The sequence below is a fragment of the Thalia democratica genome, chromosome 7, assembly GCF_965202585.1.
Source record: "Thalia democratica chromosome 7, ktThaDemo2.hap1.1, whole genome shotgun sequence".
Taxonomy (NCBI): domain Eukaryota; kingdom Metazoa; phylum Chordata; class Thaliacea; order Salpida; family Salpidae; genus Thalia; species Thalia democratica.
The window spans coordinates 51,526,252-51,539,443 of NC_139171.1; the positions used below are offsets into that span (position 1 = coordinate 51,526,252).

The window sequence follows — 13,192 nt, forward strand, 5'->3', positions numbered from 1 at the left end:
AAGTTTTAAAATGTACATTAAATCGTCAAGTTTGCTAAGGTAAAGTACAACAAATAAAAGTTTCAAAAAATGTAGATTTATTAAAAGATATTAGAACCATAAGGTTAAGAAAATAACAAAAAAAAGTTTTAGCTAAAAAATAATCGATACTAAATTTTTATAACCAATAAGTAACCAGGGTTTTTGATCTAAAAATTCATTTTTTGAAAGTATTACAAATTAAAAATATCAAACATATTAAAACGCTCAAGACACTAAAACAAGTGCAAACATTTACAAACTACAAATCAATCTAGTATTTAAAAACTAGATTAAAAATTCATCAGTAGTCTTCAACCTTTTCAAAAGCTGTGCACAGAAACTAAAGTAAAATAAACTTTGTGCACATTAGGCTACAAAAAAGTTAAAACAAAAAAAAACACTATAATATCTTAAAGTTTTAAGTTTAACTTATCGTGTTAAAAAATTTCAATTTACGTTAAGAATAGATTTTTATAATTGAAAAAGACATAAAAACTTCGACTGAATTTTTTTTCCATTAAAAAAAACTTTTGTGCACAACTAAAATTTTTCTATATACACAAGATGTATAGATTACTGTGTAGACCAGCGGTTCTAACACTTTTTTTCATGTTTTACCCCGTTTTGGAAAGTAATTACCAAATTTACCCCCAATATACAAAACAGTGTTTAATTTTGTGGAAAAAACTATACTTTTTGAACTTCAAGCTTATTAAATATAAAAAATCGTAAACTTTAAACATATTCTTTAACTTGAAAAAATTTACAGTTAAATACCAACTTATAAATTAAAAAAAAAACAATCAATAAGTATTAGTTTACACAATTTGTAATAAAGGAAGTTTACCCAAGGTTGAGAATCGCTGGTTTAGATGTACAGATGCAAGCCGTGAACTTGTTACAATGCTCAATTTTCAGTTTCGCGCTTTTTGAAAGTTGAATATGAACTCGTCCACCCAACCGAATATGTCCTGGGACTGAGTCGAAGGGGGCTCCCCAAACTTGATCAGCATTTCTCCCATGAACCTGTTGATGTCCTTCAGGGAATCCGTCATTTCGAATAGCGAGCCTTCAAGCTCTTTTATAATGACCTGTGTTAGTTGTTAATTTAATTGTATGTTCTACTTGAATAAACTTTATTGAAAGTGTTTGAAGTAAACGAAAAATCTTTTCGGTATGCTTTTGTATGAATTTAGACAGTTTTTCAATTGTTTTTACCTTATATAGTATTTTTTTTTAGAATAAGCTATCCAATTGTTTATAAAAAAGGTAAACTACCTAGTCTGCCTGTCATTCTGTGTTAGTTGTTTGTTTAGTTTAAAATAAATTAGTTTAGTTTGGTCTTACTTCACATTCGTTGCAGAAGTAGGTGATTTCTTTTTCTGATAACTTTTTCTTGTTTAATGTTTTTAATATTTTCTTGGCTTTTGTGAGACATTTTCTGATGACTGTTAAAAAATAAGAAATCATAAGTTAATAAATTTTAAAACATTTTTATTCAGCTTAATTAATAAAGTACTTAAAATTAAAAAACATTTTTTTGATGATATCAAACCTTTTAGTAATGTTAATTTGTTTAGGTATATAGATTGTGGTTTTAAGTGGAGTTACTTAAAATAAATTTCACAAGTTAGAGTAAGATTTCTAATATTTTTAACTTGTTTATGTTATTTGGAGTAAAAAACTGTGTAAATTTTTTTTTCTTTGTAGAAACGATGGGATGTACATTTTGCAGTATTTATTAAAAGTAACAAAAACCTTTAAACAGAGTAAATGAAATCAGTCGGACTGACTAAACCCCTTAGAGAAACTATCTATACTGTACAATACGTGTATGAATTTACACTATTTGTGCTACTATTAATCAATTGTTTCAATACTTATTTATCATAGTTAGATAGTTAATTACTAAGTTCATAAAAGTTCCCAAAAACTAATCCTAAATAAGTTGAACAGTTAGTTTCGACTACTTAAAAAAAATGTTATATTAAAATATTTTGAAAAAAGAAGTTATAAATAATAACTAAACTTACTATCAACTTCAGCCGTTATTGCTTTGACTGAGTCTGAAAATGGAGTTTGTGTTATATTCTAGAATATCAAAACATTGTTTTTTAAACTTATAACTAAACAATTGTAATAATAAACTATCTATATGATGCTTCATAGTTTATAAAATTCAAAAACTAGTTGGAAAAAAGACCTTTAACTAATTTTGTTATAACTTTTTCTTTTCACCCCTTTAAGTAATAACTAAAAAGATTCTACTGCAAAAAAACATAAAATATCTAAAGTAACTGTGATCATTGAAAAGTATAGAAATAAAATAATGGTTGAAAGAGATTAGTTTTATTGTAAGCGTAACAATGTTTGAACCGTGTCACTCAACTATTTAATTCTTCTAATTAAATATCTTTAACGGCTATTAGTCACAAACTTTAAGCATAAGTTTTTATAAAGAGCACACACACAAAAACTGCTATAAAGTTTTGTAAAACTAAAGTTTTCGCACAGTTTCTTAACCTGCAACATAAGGAATTACAAAAAGTACATAAAAATATTCAAATTTTTATAAAACTAAAGTTTTTGCACAACTATTCATTAAAATTTGTAAATACTCAAGATATGCTTTTTTAAAATTTCTGAAGAAAAAAAACTTGCATTTCTTCGCTCTTGACACACTAGCAAGCTGTTCTGGTAGCTTCAGAATCTCCGGAGAACTCTTCTTGATGGAACCCACTACAACTTGTAACAGCGTTTGTTTTTTATCGTTGGTTTTCATCTGGTATGTCTACAAAGTATAAGTAGTAGAAATTGAGATGCAAGTGGAAAATTTTAGGTTGATATGAGTAATAAAACAAATATGTTTTAATATAATTTTAAAAAGTTTACAAACTATTTGTTGCTAAACAAATGCAACTTTACTTTAGAAAAAAAAAGTTTTTGTTTTCGGAAGCTTTAAGCTTGTTTTAAAATTTAGCAATATACCGCAAGAAATGACTTAATATTTTAAGTAACATATTTTAAAATAAATCTTTTAAGAAATATTAGTAAAAAATTGATCAATTTTAAACATACAACTTTTGAGTTTCTTCTGTTTGAGTTGTAAGTATTATTTATAAACGTCTAAAAATAGTAAAGATAACTTATTGTTTTAAATTATTAAGCTTTACTTACAATAAAGTATGTAATGAATAATAATATACTAGAAAAATTAAAAAACAAGCATAATGAGCTACATAACTCTACAAAAATAAATTTATTATCAGTTTTAATTAAGCCAAACAAAAAGTATTTTAAACAGTACAAAGAGGTAAAAAAGTTCACGTAGAGTTCTATTTTTTTAAGTTTACTTGTAACTACCTGTAACATTTCTAACGGTTGATAATAACTTTATTATAGACTCCTTAACACTGAAAAACATAATGTTATGTAACGGAATCAAAATGAAGTAACTTGAAGGTAAAATATTAGGTTTTAAGATTTTGCGATATATTAAAAAAATTTATAAAATGTTCTTTTTTTAACTTAATTCATTACGTTTTATATATAAACATCATTTAGATAATACAAATAATAAGCTTTAGTGCCACAAGATTCTAATCATATTTTTTGTTAAAATACACTATAAGCGTATAATAAATGTTTTTTTGTTGCCAACCTGTTTTAAACAAGAAAGTTTAATTCCTTGAACTATTCCCTTGTTATTTTGCGCATTCACATAGTTTATAGAAGTTACCAGAAACGCGAGAAAATCTTCAAACGTTTTGCTGTTGAACAAGTCCTTCGTAGCTTGGAGCACTTCATGCATTTCCTTAAAAAATGTTAATACTTGTACTTAAAGTTTGAAAGTTCAAATTTTTTTATTACTTTGTTTTAGGAGTTTAAAAGTGTTTGAAAACTAAACACTTTATTAATGAAATTGAAGTAACTTTAAGACTTTCAAAGTTAAGCTTACCGGTCGCAAATCTTCTATTTCCTGTGGAAGTTCTCGAAGTTGTTTTAACAGTTCCAAACGGAGACTCAATCTCGGAATAAAGCAGAGCTAAGAATAGTTTTATTGTAAAATAAACATTTACAAGGTAAATAGTAATACTAATTTACATAACGTTATTATTATGTATTTATATGCAAATTGCTTCTTACTTCCATTATGAACTGGTCTTCTTTGGTCAAATCGTCTGGTTTAGATAGATGTTTCTCATAAAGACTTTTAAGATCTGGTTCGGGGCAGAATCTAAAGTTTGAAATAAAATAAAGTCATTAACAATAGTTTCAATAAAAAAAGGTAATACCAACGTTTAGTTAATTTTTAAAGACCAGCTACTTATACAAAATCAATAGCAACACAATAATAACTAACTTAATAAGTGAATCGATATGCCCGCTTTTTAGACCTCCTTCTTCCAACTTGATGGTTGACAACTTTTTAGTGAGTTCACTGCCCCTGAACTTGAAACCTGCCAGAAATATTCCCAGGTTTTGAGCTCGCTGGTGGTCCAAGTAGGACGTTTTTTTTATTTGGTTTCTTTTATTGGCTATGTCTGAAATTTTTTAAGAAAAGGTTTGAACGAGAATTTTGTAGAACTATAATATCTTATGTAATATAATAAAAAAGTTTGAACAAATTTCAATTTAAAGTTTAATTTTGGTCGTATGAAATTTTGAAATGTTGAAAAAAAAAATGCTATTCCTATCGGAAAAAAAAAATAATTTTTTTTAAGTTTGTTTTATAGTCATTAATTGGGCCTAAAAATTTCTATGTGTTATTAAAATTTAAGACTGCTTTAACTGATCACATCACTGCGTACTCTTAAACGACTTTAAATAATACTTTGAGCACTAAAACGATTATAACTTTTTGCGTAGTAAGTCAATAAGTTTGTTTATTTTTTGAAAAATAAAAATATTGTAAATCATACTAAAAATAACTTAAAAAAGTGAAAATGTTAAGCCTGAAGCAAACCAACCGGCTAAAGATATTTTTGGTTTTTGGGAAAACTTTGTTGTAGTTTCTACGACGGAAAAGTTTTTCTCAAAGTTGGAAAAATCTATTTTCGAGCTCATGTCGCTCATGTTGTTCCAAAAACTTTTTTGCACCTTGATGCAAAGTTACTTTCAATCAAAAATGATAGAGTAGTTTAATGCTTTGTTAGTAAAACAAAATTAAAAAAAGGACGTACTATAATTATTTATAAACTAATTTTAATAACATCTTAGTTAATATACTCATAATAAAAAAAAAAGATTTAATAAGAACATTTTTTTCAAAAAGTATCCAAAAATTTAGATCATAATCAAGTAAGCATTTTTCTATTCATAAAACAGAAACTATTCAAACCATGCTTTTGGGAACAGCAGTGACGTGAATGGCGCGCATTTTGCTTTTTCCCGCCAAAAAGTTCTTCTTCGCCTCCAGGATCTTCTCACTCGCCGAAACCCCTCCACCCACCGGCGGCGACGGCGGCACGCTGGGCTGTTTCGGAATACCAAAGGTTGGAGGAGGAAGGGGAATACTCGTGGACTGGGGAGGCGGGGGAATACCCGTGGGTTGAGGGGTTGGGGGCGGAGGGGGGATGTTAAGCGGTTGCTTTACAGGTGACTCGTTCGTTTGGAATAGTTCAAATTTCCCAGGAGATAATTTTCCCGGTTTTTCGGATTGGAACTGTTTTGGGGGCGGAATCGTTTTGTTCAGGATGTTTTGCTGCGCTTTCTTCAGATCTTCGCTTATTGGCTTTTCTACCGAGTTGGTTTTTTCTTCTTTTATAGACGGAAAGGGCACCAGAGGTGATACCAGGGTGGTTTTTATTTCGGCATTCGATGGAGTTGAGTTTAACTTCAGCTCCTCGCTCAGCACTTCAATTTTTTGTTGAGTTTCTGTTTTTCCGCTGGTATTATTTTGTTTATGCGAGTCATCAGTATTTTTATTTACTATGATTTGATTTGAGTTAGGCATGTCTATAGTAGGTGTTTTAAATTCTTCAACATTTCCTGTCTCTTTAGTATCACCTGTCATATTTTTACGTACTTCCAAGTCTATTATTACTGTACTTTTTTGTTTCTCTAATCTATCTTTATCCATCTTAGGCGAGTTTTCTATATTCAAAGTAGCAATTTGAGTATTTTTTCTTTCTTCTGAGTCTATTATTACTGAAATTTTTGATTCTTCTAAGCTTTTATTATCTATCTTCGGCGAGTTTTCAGCTGATTTCAAAATTGCGTCCAAAGGAGACAATATGTTTTCAAGAGATTCGCTCAAATGTACGTCATTTACAACTGATTTGCTTACATTTACGTCATTTGAGTTTACGTCATTCACAACCGAGCTCTTTAAGGTAGAAACTCCACTATCTGATATGGTTCTGATAGAAATTCCACTGTTTTGTTGTGACATTTTTGGTGGATTTGTTTCAGCTTTACTGTTTTCGCGAGCTTGATTGCCAGTAGCTGGTGTTTGGACACTATTGTCATCTGCTAAGGTATCGTTTTCTGTTAGGTGAGAGTTTCTTTGTTTGTTAAGAGCTGAAAAGTCTCCAGCTTTACCTTTTAGTGTCTTGGTTCTCTTCGGCTTGACAGGAACGTTCTGTTTGTCATACGAAGGCTTTGCATTTTCGTTGTCAACATTCGGCACCTTGCTTGCAAATTCATCGTTCGAACTTAATAGAACGTTATCAGGAACCAAGGTCGCGGTTTTCTTCTTCACCGAGGAAACGTTACAAGAGCTCTGCTTCTTGGTTCCGAAAAACAGCCTGCTCTTTTGCAGCTTCTTCCACTTGGAGGAGGCGATCTTCCTCGGCGACGCGATCGTGTTGCTCCTCTTTTGCATCGACTGATCCTGCTTGGGATGGACGTTCAAGCCCCGGGAAGTCTTGAGATCGTTTACGGTGTCGATGAGGGATTCGACTATGGTGTTAAGGTTTCTCTTCAAGACGTCTTCTTCGCCGACTGACAGACTTTTCTTGTACCAACTCAAGTCCTGTTAAAATATTGTTTTTTGATTAAAGCAGATGTTTTTGTAGTAGCTTGAGAGGTCTGAAGGATATTCAAAAAAAAACTGTTTTGTAACAAATGTTTCAATCAGCCAATAGAATCTTATAATTTAGAATGCATTACTGTAATTTAGTAATTTGAGAGATTTGATTGATTGATAATGTCTTTTGGTTGAAGCGGTGTAGAAAAAACAAAACCATTTTTAATTATCAAATAATTTATAAATAAAACAACTAAGTAACTTTGCGAAGTTTGTCTTGCCTGTAATATGTGATCTAGAGTTTTCTTTTTATTTCTTTCATCTCCTTTATACTTTGATATGCATGCAGCGTTAATTGCGTTGATCCAAGAATTTTTTCTCTTTATTTTTTCATTCAGGTCACAATCGTCGGGTATTACTCGAAATCTATACAAAAAAAGTTAATTTGATTCTTTACTACTGAGTTAGATATACAAAAAGGTAATGCTTTAGATTTGTAGGTTATAAAAGTATACTATATAAATACTTTTGCCTCGTAGCTACAAAATTATAACTAAACATTATTTTCAAAGTTTATTCCGTGCTCAAAAGCGTTTTATCAAAATTAAAACATTATTAAACTGAAAATATAAAAACTAAAAATATTCAAAAAATAAATCACTCTTAAATCATTAGCTAATAAACTGTTCATAATAAACTAAACACTACTACTTACGTATACGATTCGGTATTTGTAGATATTACAAAAGCTCCATCGTCACCATCAACATCAGATATTCTGCAGTTCGCCGTCGACAGCCTGATGACGTTGAGAAACTCCTCATCGTCTTCGTTTGTTACTTCACTATCGTCTTCCACACGCGTGTACGTCATCTCATTCTGACGTATATCAACTTTTCTCCTGGGGGTAAAAAAAATGTAAATAAAAACAGTTTATTGACTGTGCTGTGCATGACTATAAAACCACAAACTGAAAATGCTTTAAATATTAATACTTGCTATTACTTAACAAATGTAACTATAGCCAAGCTAATTATACACCTTATTTTTTTTATAATTAAAAAAAAATTGTTATATGTTTGATATAAACAAAATTAAAAAAAGTTGTAAGTGACTGAAAAAAGTCTAAAAGCAAAAAAAAAACTAAGTAACAACGTATGTCATAAAAATCAATGGAAAAGAAAACTTGTTTTAAACTATTGTCATTTAGATATAAAATTATGATAATATTTAGATAAAATAATTTACAAACTAGAAGCTTTATGTTTTAAAACCTAAATCGTAGTATAGCTATAAAAACTTTAGTATTAATACAGAACTTATAAAAATAGCAAGGACTTATAAAAAAAAAGTCAGTTTTAGTTTATTTATTATACTTAATAAAAGTATAAAAATATTATTGATTTTTTTATAATTTAATAAAATATTTATAGATTTGTTGTTGTTTAATGTTATCAATTTAAATAATATACAAACTCTTTAAAACTAAATTTTTTAAGTATCATAAGATTAGAATTAAATATTTTTTTACCAACATTTATTCAAATATCTGAATTACTGTTGTAAATAAAACATTTATGCCATGTAAAACTTAAATGTTTAGAAAAACACAAAAACTAACTAACTTCAAGTGTTTTCTAAAAGTTCAACAATTAAAATATAAAAACAATTTATTTTGTAAGTTCATGCTATGAGTACGCTCTCAAAAATGTTTACTATCACACAGTACTTAGAAGTGTGAAACATACAATTTTTCTTTAATTCATAGATTTATTATTTGTTACTTGTAAGTTGTTTTACAACTACACAAAAATTAATTTAAAAGTTTCTAAGAAAAATTTGGTAGGCTTTTTTAAAAAATCGTACAAAATATTTTGTTAAAACATAAAAGTATTTGATACCAATGATTTAATAAGATGTTTTAAACAAGCTTAGTAAGTAAACATAAACTTATTTATAAAACCAAAACAAGTTATAATCAAAAAAAGAACTTTTTAGTTCATAAACACAAAAGTTTAGACAAAAATTTTAAACTTTATTGTTTTTATAAAAATAAAAACTGACTTAATCCACTGATCATTTGCAAATTTTTCTTGTTTTTCCAGGAAGCCACTTTTTATTAAGGGAGTGTCGAGAGATAGTATTTTGAAAACGTTTGTCGTCGTTCTTTGTAATGAGGAATTTTCGTTTGCTTCGACTACTGCGTTCAGTAAGCGCAAGATCTAAAATTATAATTGCTTTATTTTTATTGCAATTGTTTTTGTTAGAAATGCTTTGATTTAAAAAGTGTCTGATTTTGACGTTTTTTGACAAGAGTACTGTTTGTTGTTTGTTTTTAGATGAAGTAAAAAATTTTTTTTTCTTATATTAAGACTTTGTTTTAAATGTTCTAAATGCTTTTTGTACGAGGCAAAACTGAAAATAACTTTAACTAACCTTAGTTTTATCTTCTAATGTTTCTGCGTTAAATTCCAATGGCTTAAAACCATCAAGACTTATCAGTACAGCCTTTGAGTCCTAAAAAGATGCATAACTTGACTATTCAAGTTACAAAATATAGCGCTTTATAAACGTTTAAAACAAAAATTCGTAAACTTTATAATACTTTTTTAGTGTTTTAGCTTAAATAGTTTAAAGTTAAAGGTTTTTGTAAAACTGTGAAGAAGCCGAAAACGGCTATTTGATAAAAATATAGTATTTTGTTAATTTTATGTACTTAAACTCATCATATAAAAATCAATATTGATTAGTCGTAAAATTTAAACTAAAATTTAGCTAAATTAACAATTTTCTAAAACTAGTAAAGGAAGGTTGCAACATAGAAGCTGAGGACAAAATTAATCATAAAAAGTAACAAAAATCAACATAAAATATAGCAACATCAGTAAAGGTCAATAAATTTCTCTTCTTTAAGTGAAACAATAGTCAAAAAAACGTGGCTTTTTAAACTTAATCACAAACTTTGTTTTGAATTGTTTTTACAACGTTTATATTTATAAAGAACCTGGGTTGTTAAAGTTTAAGTAAACTGTTTAGTACTTCAACTCTGTGAGTTTTATAAAATGAAATGATTTGTTCTAAAAATGTTTACAAGAAGAAAGTATAAACCTGAAAAATACAATTTTTTAAAAGATATTATTAAACATTTGGCTTCATTGTTCTACAAAGAGTTTTTTGTTCAGAGTAAAACTTTTTAAGTAATCAAAATACAGCGCTTAATATTGTTTTAATAAAACACATGAGAAAAACAAATGTCTTACAAGTCCTTCAGCTGATAATATGGTAGTGAACTTGTGGTTCTTTACAATATTTCCTCGATCCATAAGCGTTACAACTTTACCTTCAAAGTCAATCTAGAAATGGAGTTACTTGTAACGTATAAGTCAAAGCTTTCAAAAAAGCAAGAACAAAAGTTTTTTAAGAAACTTTAAAAACAATACTAGCATTCTTTAATATTAACAAAAGTTTTTCAAATAAAATTTCAAAACTAATTTGAAGAATTTATGATAAGAAAGCAAAATCATGTTTAATCTTCATTAATGAAAACAGCATTGTTTTTTATACTAAAATTACTAGTTTTCTGACTGCTAAAATGTTAAAAAACCAAGAAAATATACAGATCATAGAGTTGTTCAATTTGAAAGAAATAGTAATAATATGCTAAAGCTCATTAGTATTATTTAACAGCAAACTATTAAAATAAGAAATTTGCAATGATAATAAGTATTTTAAATAAAAAGTTTTTATAATGTATTTAAAAGTTATTAGAAAAAAAAATTCTTTTAAACCTGAAAAATGTGCTTTTTTCTAGGAATGCCGATCTTCTGTATGAATATTGAAAAGTTCTGTATTGTATCGTTGTCGTATAGCTTAGCGTTTTCATGTAGTATTTTCTAGGGACAAGTTAAATAAAAATTATATGTAGAAGATTGAATGCATTGAATGAAAGCAAGTCAAATTTATGAGGTTTTATAAATATAACTTTTAAATTCTTATATCATTTGTATAACTTACTTACCTTTTAGGTTTGTACTTGATAAATATTTATAGAAAAAAGGTTATAAAATTAAATAAATTTGAAATTTATAAAAAATTGTTTGGTTTTTACACTCTGAAAACAGCTTACAAAATACACAACTGAGCTTTGAAGTTATTAAAAGATTACTACAAAAATTTTATACAAACATTTTAAAATGAGTTAAAAACATTTCAAAACAACCTTAATGTTAAAGAAGTCTAAAATAGCTTATAAATACACAGAACGACATGTATTTTTCAAGTTTGTTAAAGCTAAAAAAAAACATAATACTTTGTGATCTACAACTGTAAATTTTAATTTGCAGTTGTAGTACAATTTAAATGAAGTTTATAACTTGACCTGGTAATCTTTTAGAAAAGCTGCAAAAAATACAGTATAAAATATTTCTATCTAGTGAATAAAAAATGTTTTAAAAATAACTATTATTTAGCTTTTTGACTTATAGAATATATAAACTAGTTGATTTGTTTGAAATATTCAAAATAAAATATGTAATAAAAAAGTTATTGCTTTACTAAAACAAGAAATAAAAAACTACTTCAAAACCATAGCAATAAATATTATTTATATTCGATTTAAATACAGTCGTTAGTTCTAAAATCAAATACTTTTAAAGCAGGGTGTTTATTTTTCGACAAAATCTTTATAAACTTCTTACAAAATGTTCTCAAACAAAGACTTAAAAGTATAGTTTTATGTACAAGTTTCGCATAACACAATGAAATACTATTAAATATTTTGATGAAATAGCTTTGTTTCAAAAGATTTGCTAGTCAAAGTTAAACATAGCTACTATCAAAACCTATAAAGAAGTCTATTAAATTGAAATAATTTAGTATGTTTATATTTATAGCTTGTGTTAAATAATAAGTAAATCAATAGAAATTTTATTTATTTGAATACTTTAAAACAAGCAAAACTCGTGCAGTGAGCACCCTTTATAAAAGCACGAACAACGTTTTATGTTGAACACAAAGTTCACATGAACAACTTAAAACTATAACAAGAACTTTTTATAAAAATAAACTAACAGCAGCAGTAGTTTTGACGGATTTTCTTGGCAAAAAACTCGATAGTACCTTTGTTTTCAACCGAAGGCTTTTAAACTGAATTTTTTACGAAATTTCAACGAAAAAGAATAAAAATAAATAAGGTTTGTAAAAGGTAAGTTGTAAAAACCTTATTAATAATTGAACTATGGTGTTTTAAAAAGAATCTGCGTCAAAATTAACAATAAATGTTTAGGACCAGTCAAGATTAATGAGTCAAAAGTGATATATGTATTGATAATAAAAATGTTAGTAAAATTTTATAATTACTTTTCCAGAACTATTTGTTTTTGTTTTTAACAATTAAAGTTTTGTAGATAGCTGAAAAGTACCATCCTTACTATTTAAAACAACTTTAAAGATAATTTAAAAGTTTATAAAGCATAACAAGTTTTTAAACTAAATATATGAATTCACTATTGTTTTTTAAAAATATATTACTCTTTTTACACAGTTTAAATACGTTTTGTTTTAAATTTTCCAACTATTTATTCTAAATACTTGTTCTTCAAACCTTTTTAGTGTCGGTAGAACTTTTAAAACTAGTTTCTTTCTGACTGTTCTGCCACTTTATTGCGTCGTCTATCGTCATTTTGTTATTTTTCACTTCTTCCATCAACCATATTTGGTCCTAAAAGAAAAGTTATTAAAACAGGGCTACATTGAACTGCATAAGCTCTAATTGATTGAAAAAAGATCAAGTTTTTCAATTCGCGAAAAGAACTTTTAATGTCTTGATTCTTTTTATTTTGTAAAGCTATAAAGTATTAAAAAAAAATCTTGTTTTGTAAAACTTAAGTATTTATGATTTATAGATTATGACTTTCTGATTTTTATTACTTGTTGCTTAGTTTAAATTAACTTTATAGATGAGTTAAAACTTTTATTTCCTTTATATGTTTTGAACAGCAAGTTGTTTTTTTATTATACTTTTTAAAATAGTTTTTAAGGCTGTAAATAATTTCTTTTAACTTACTTTTACAATTCTAGACACTTTTGAAGCGTTTTCCATATTTAGATACTTCTAGCAGTTTAAAATTAGACTTTTAACTTTCAAACATAGGGTTTTTACCAGTTGTTTTATTGTACTTATAAAGGTTTAACGTAATCTTA

At 27.3% G+C, this 13,192-nt stretch overlaps 1 protein-coding gene across 1 annotated transcript; it reads right to left on the reverse strand.

Moving 5' to 3' along the window:
• Nucleotides 1-533: 533 nt before the first annotated feature.
• Nucleotides 534-13,192, reverse strand: LOC145841548 (uncharacterized). Its single transcript, XM_082948904.1, has 19 exons — nt 13,056-13,192; nt 12,594-12,710; nt 12,062-12,136; nt 10,780-10,884; nt 10,252-10,344; nt 9,428-9,508; nt 9,056-9,213; nt 7,707-7,892; nt 7,273-7,417; nt 5,363-6,997; nt 4,992-5,121; nt 4,385-4,565; nt 4,168-4,258; nt 3,980-4,066; nt 3,683-3,835; nt 2,683-2,812; nt 2,055-2,087; nt 1,369-1,469; nt 534-1,112 (listed from the first exon to the last, which is right to left on the reverse strand). The coding sequence occupies exons 1-19, from the start codon at nt 13,089-13,091 to the stop codon at nt 936-938; spliced, it is 3,714 nt and encodes a 1,237-aa protein (XP_082805030.1). The 5' UTR covers nt 13,092-13,192; the 3' UTR covers nt 534-935.

Bases quoted from the DNA above. Each gene is read 5' to 3' on its own strand.
- LOC145841548 (XM_082948904.1), bottom strand. From the start codon at position 13,091: ATGGAAAACGCTTCAAAAGTGTCTAGAATTGTAAAA. The intron at 4,259-4,384 runs GTTAGTTATTAT...TTCAAACTTTAG, and splicing joins CATATCGATTCACTTATTAA to ATTCTGCCCCGAACCAGATC. The intron at 2,088-2,682 runs GCAAGTTTTTTT...CTCCATTTTCAG, and splicing joins TGTGTCAAGAGCGAAGAAAT to ACTCAGTCAAAGCAATAACG.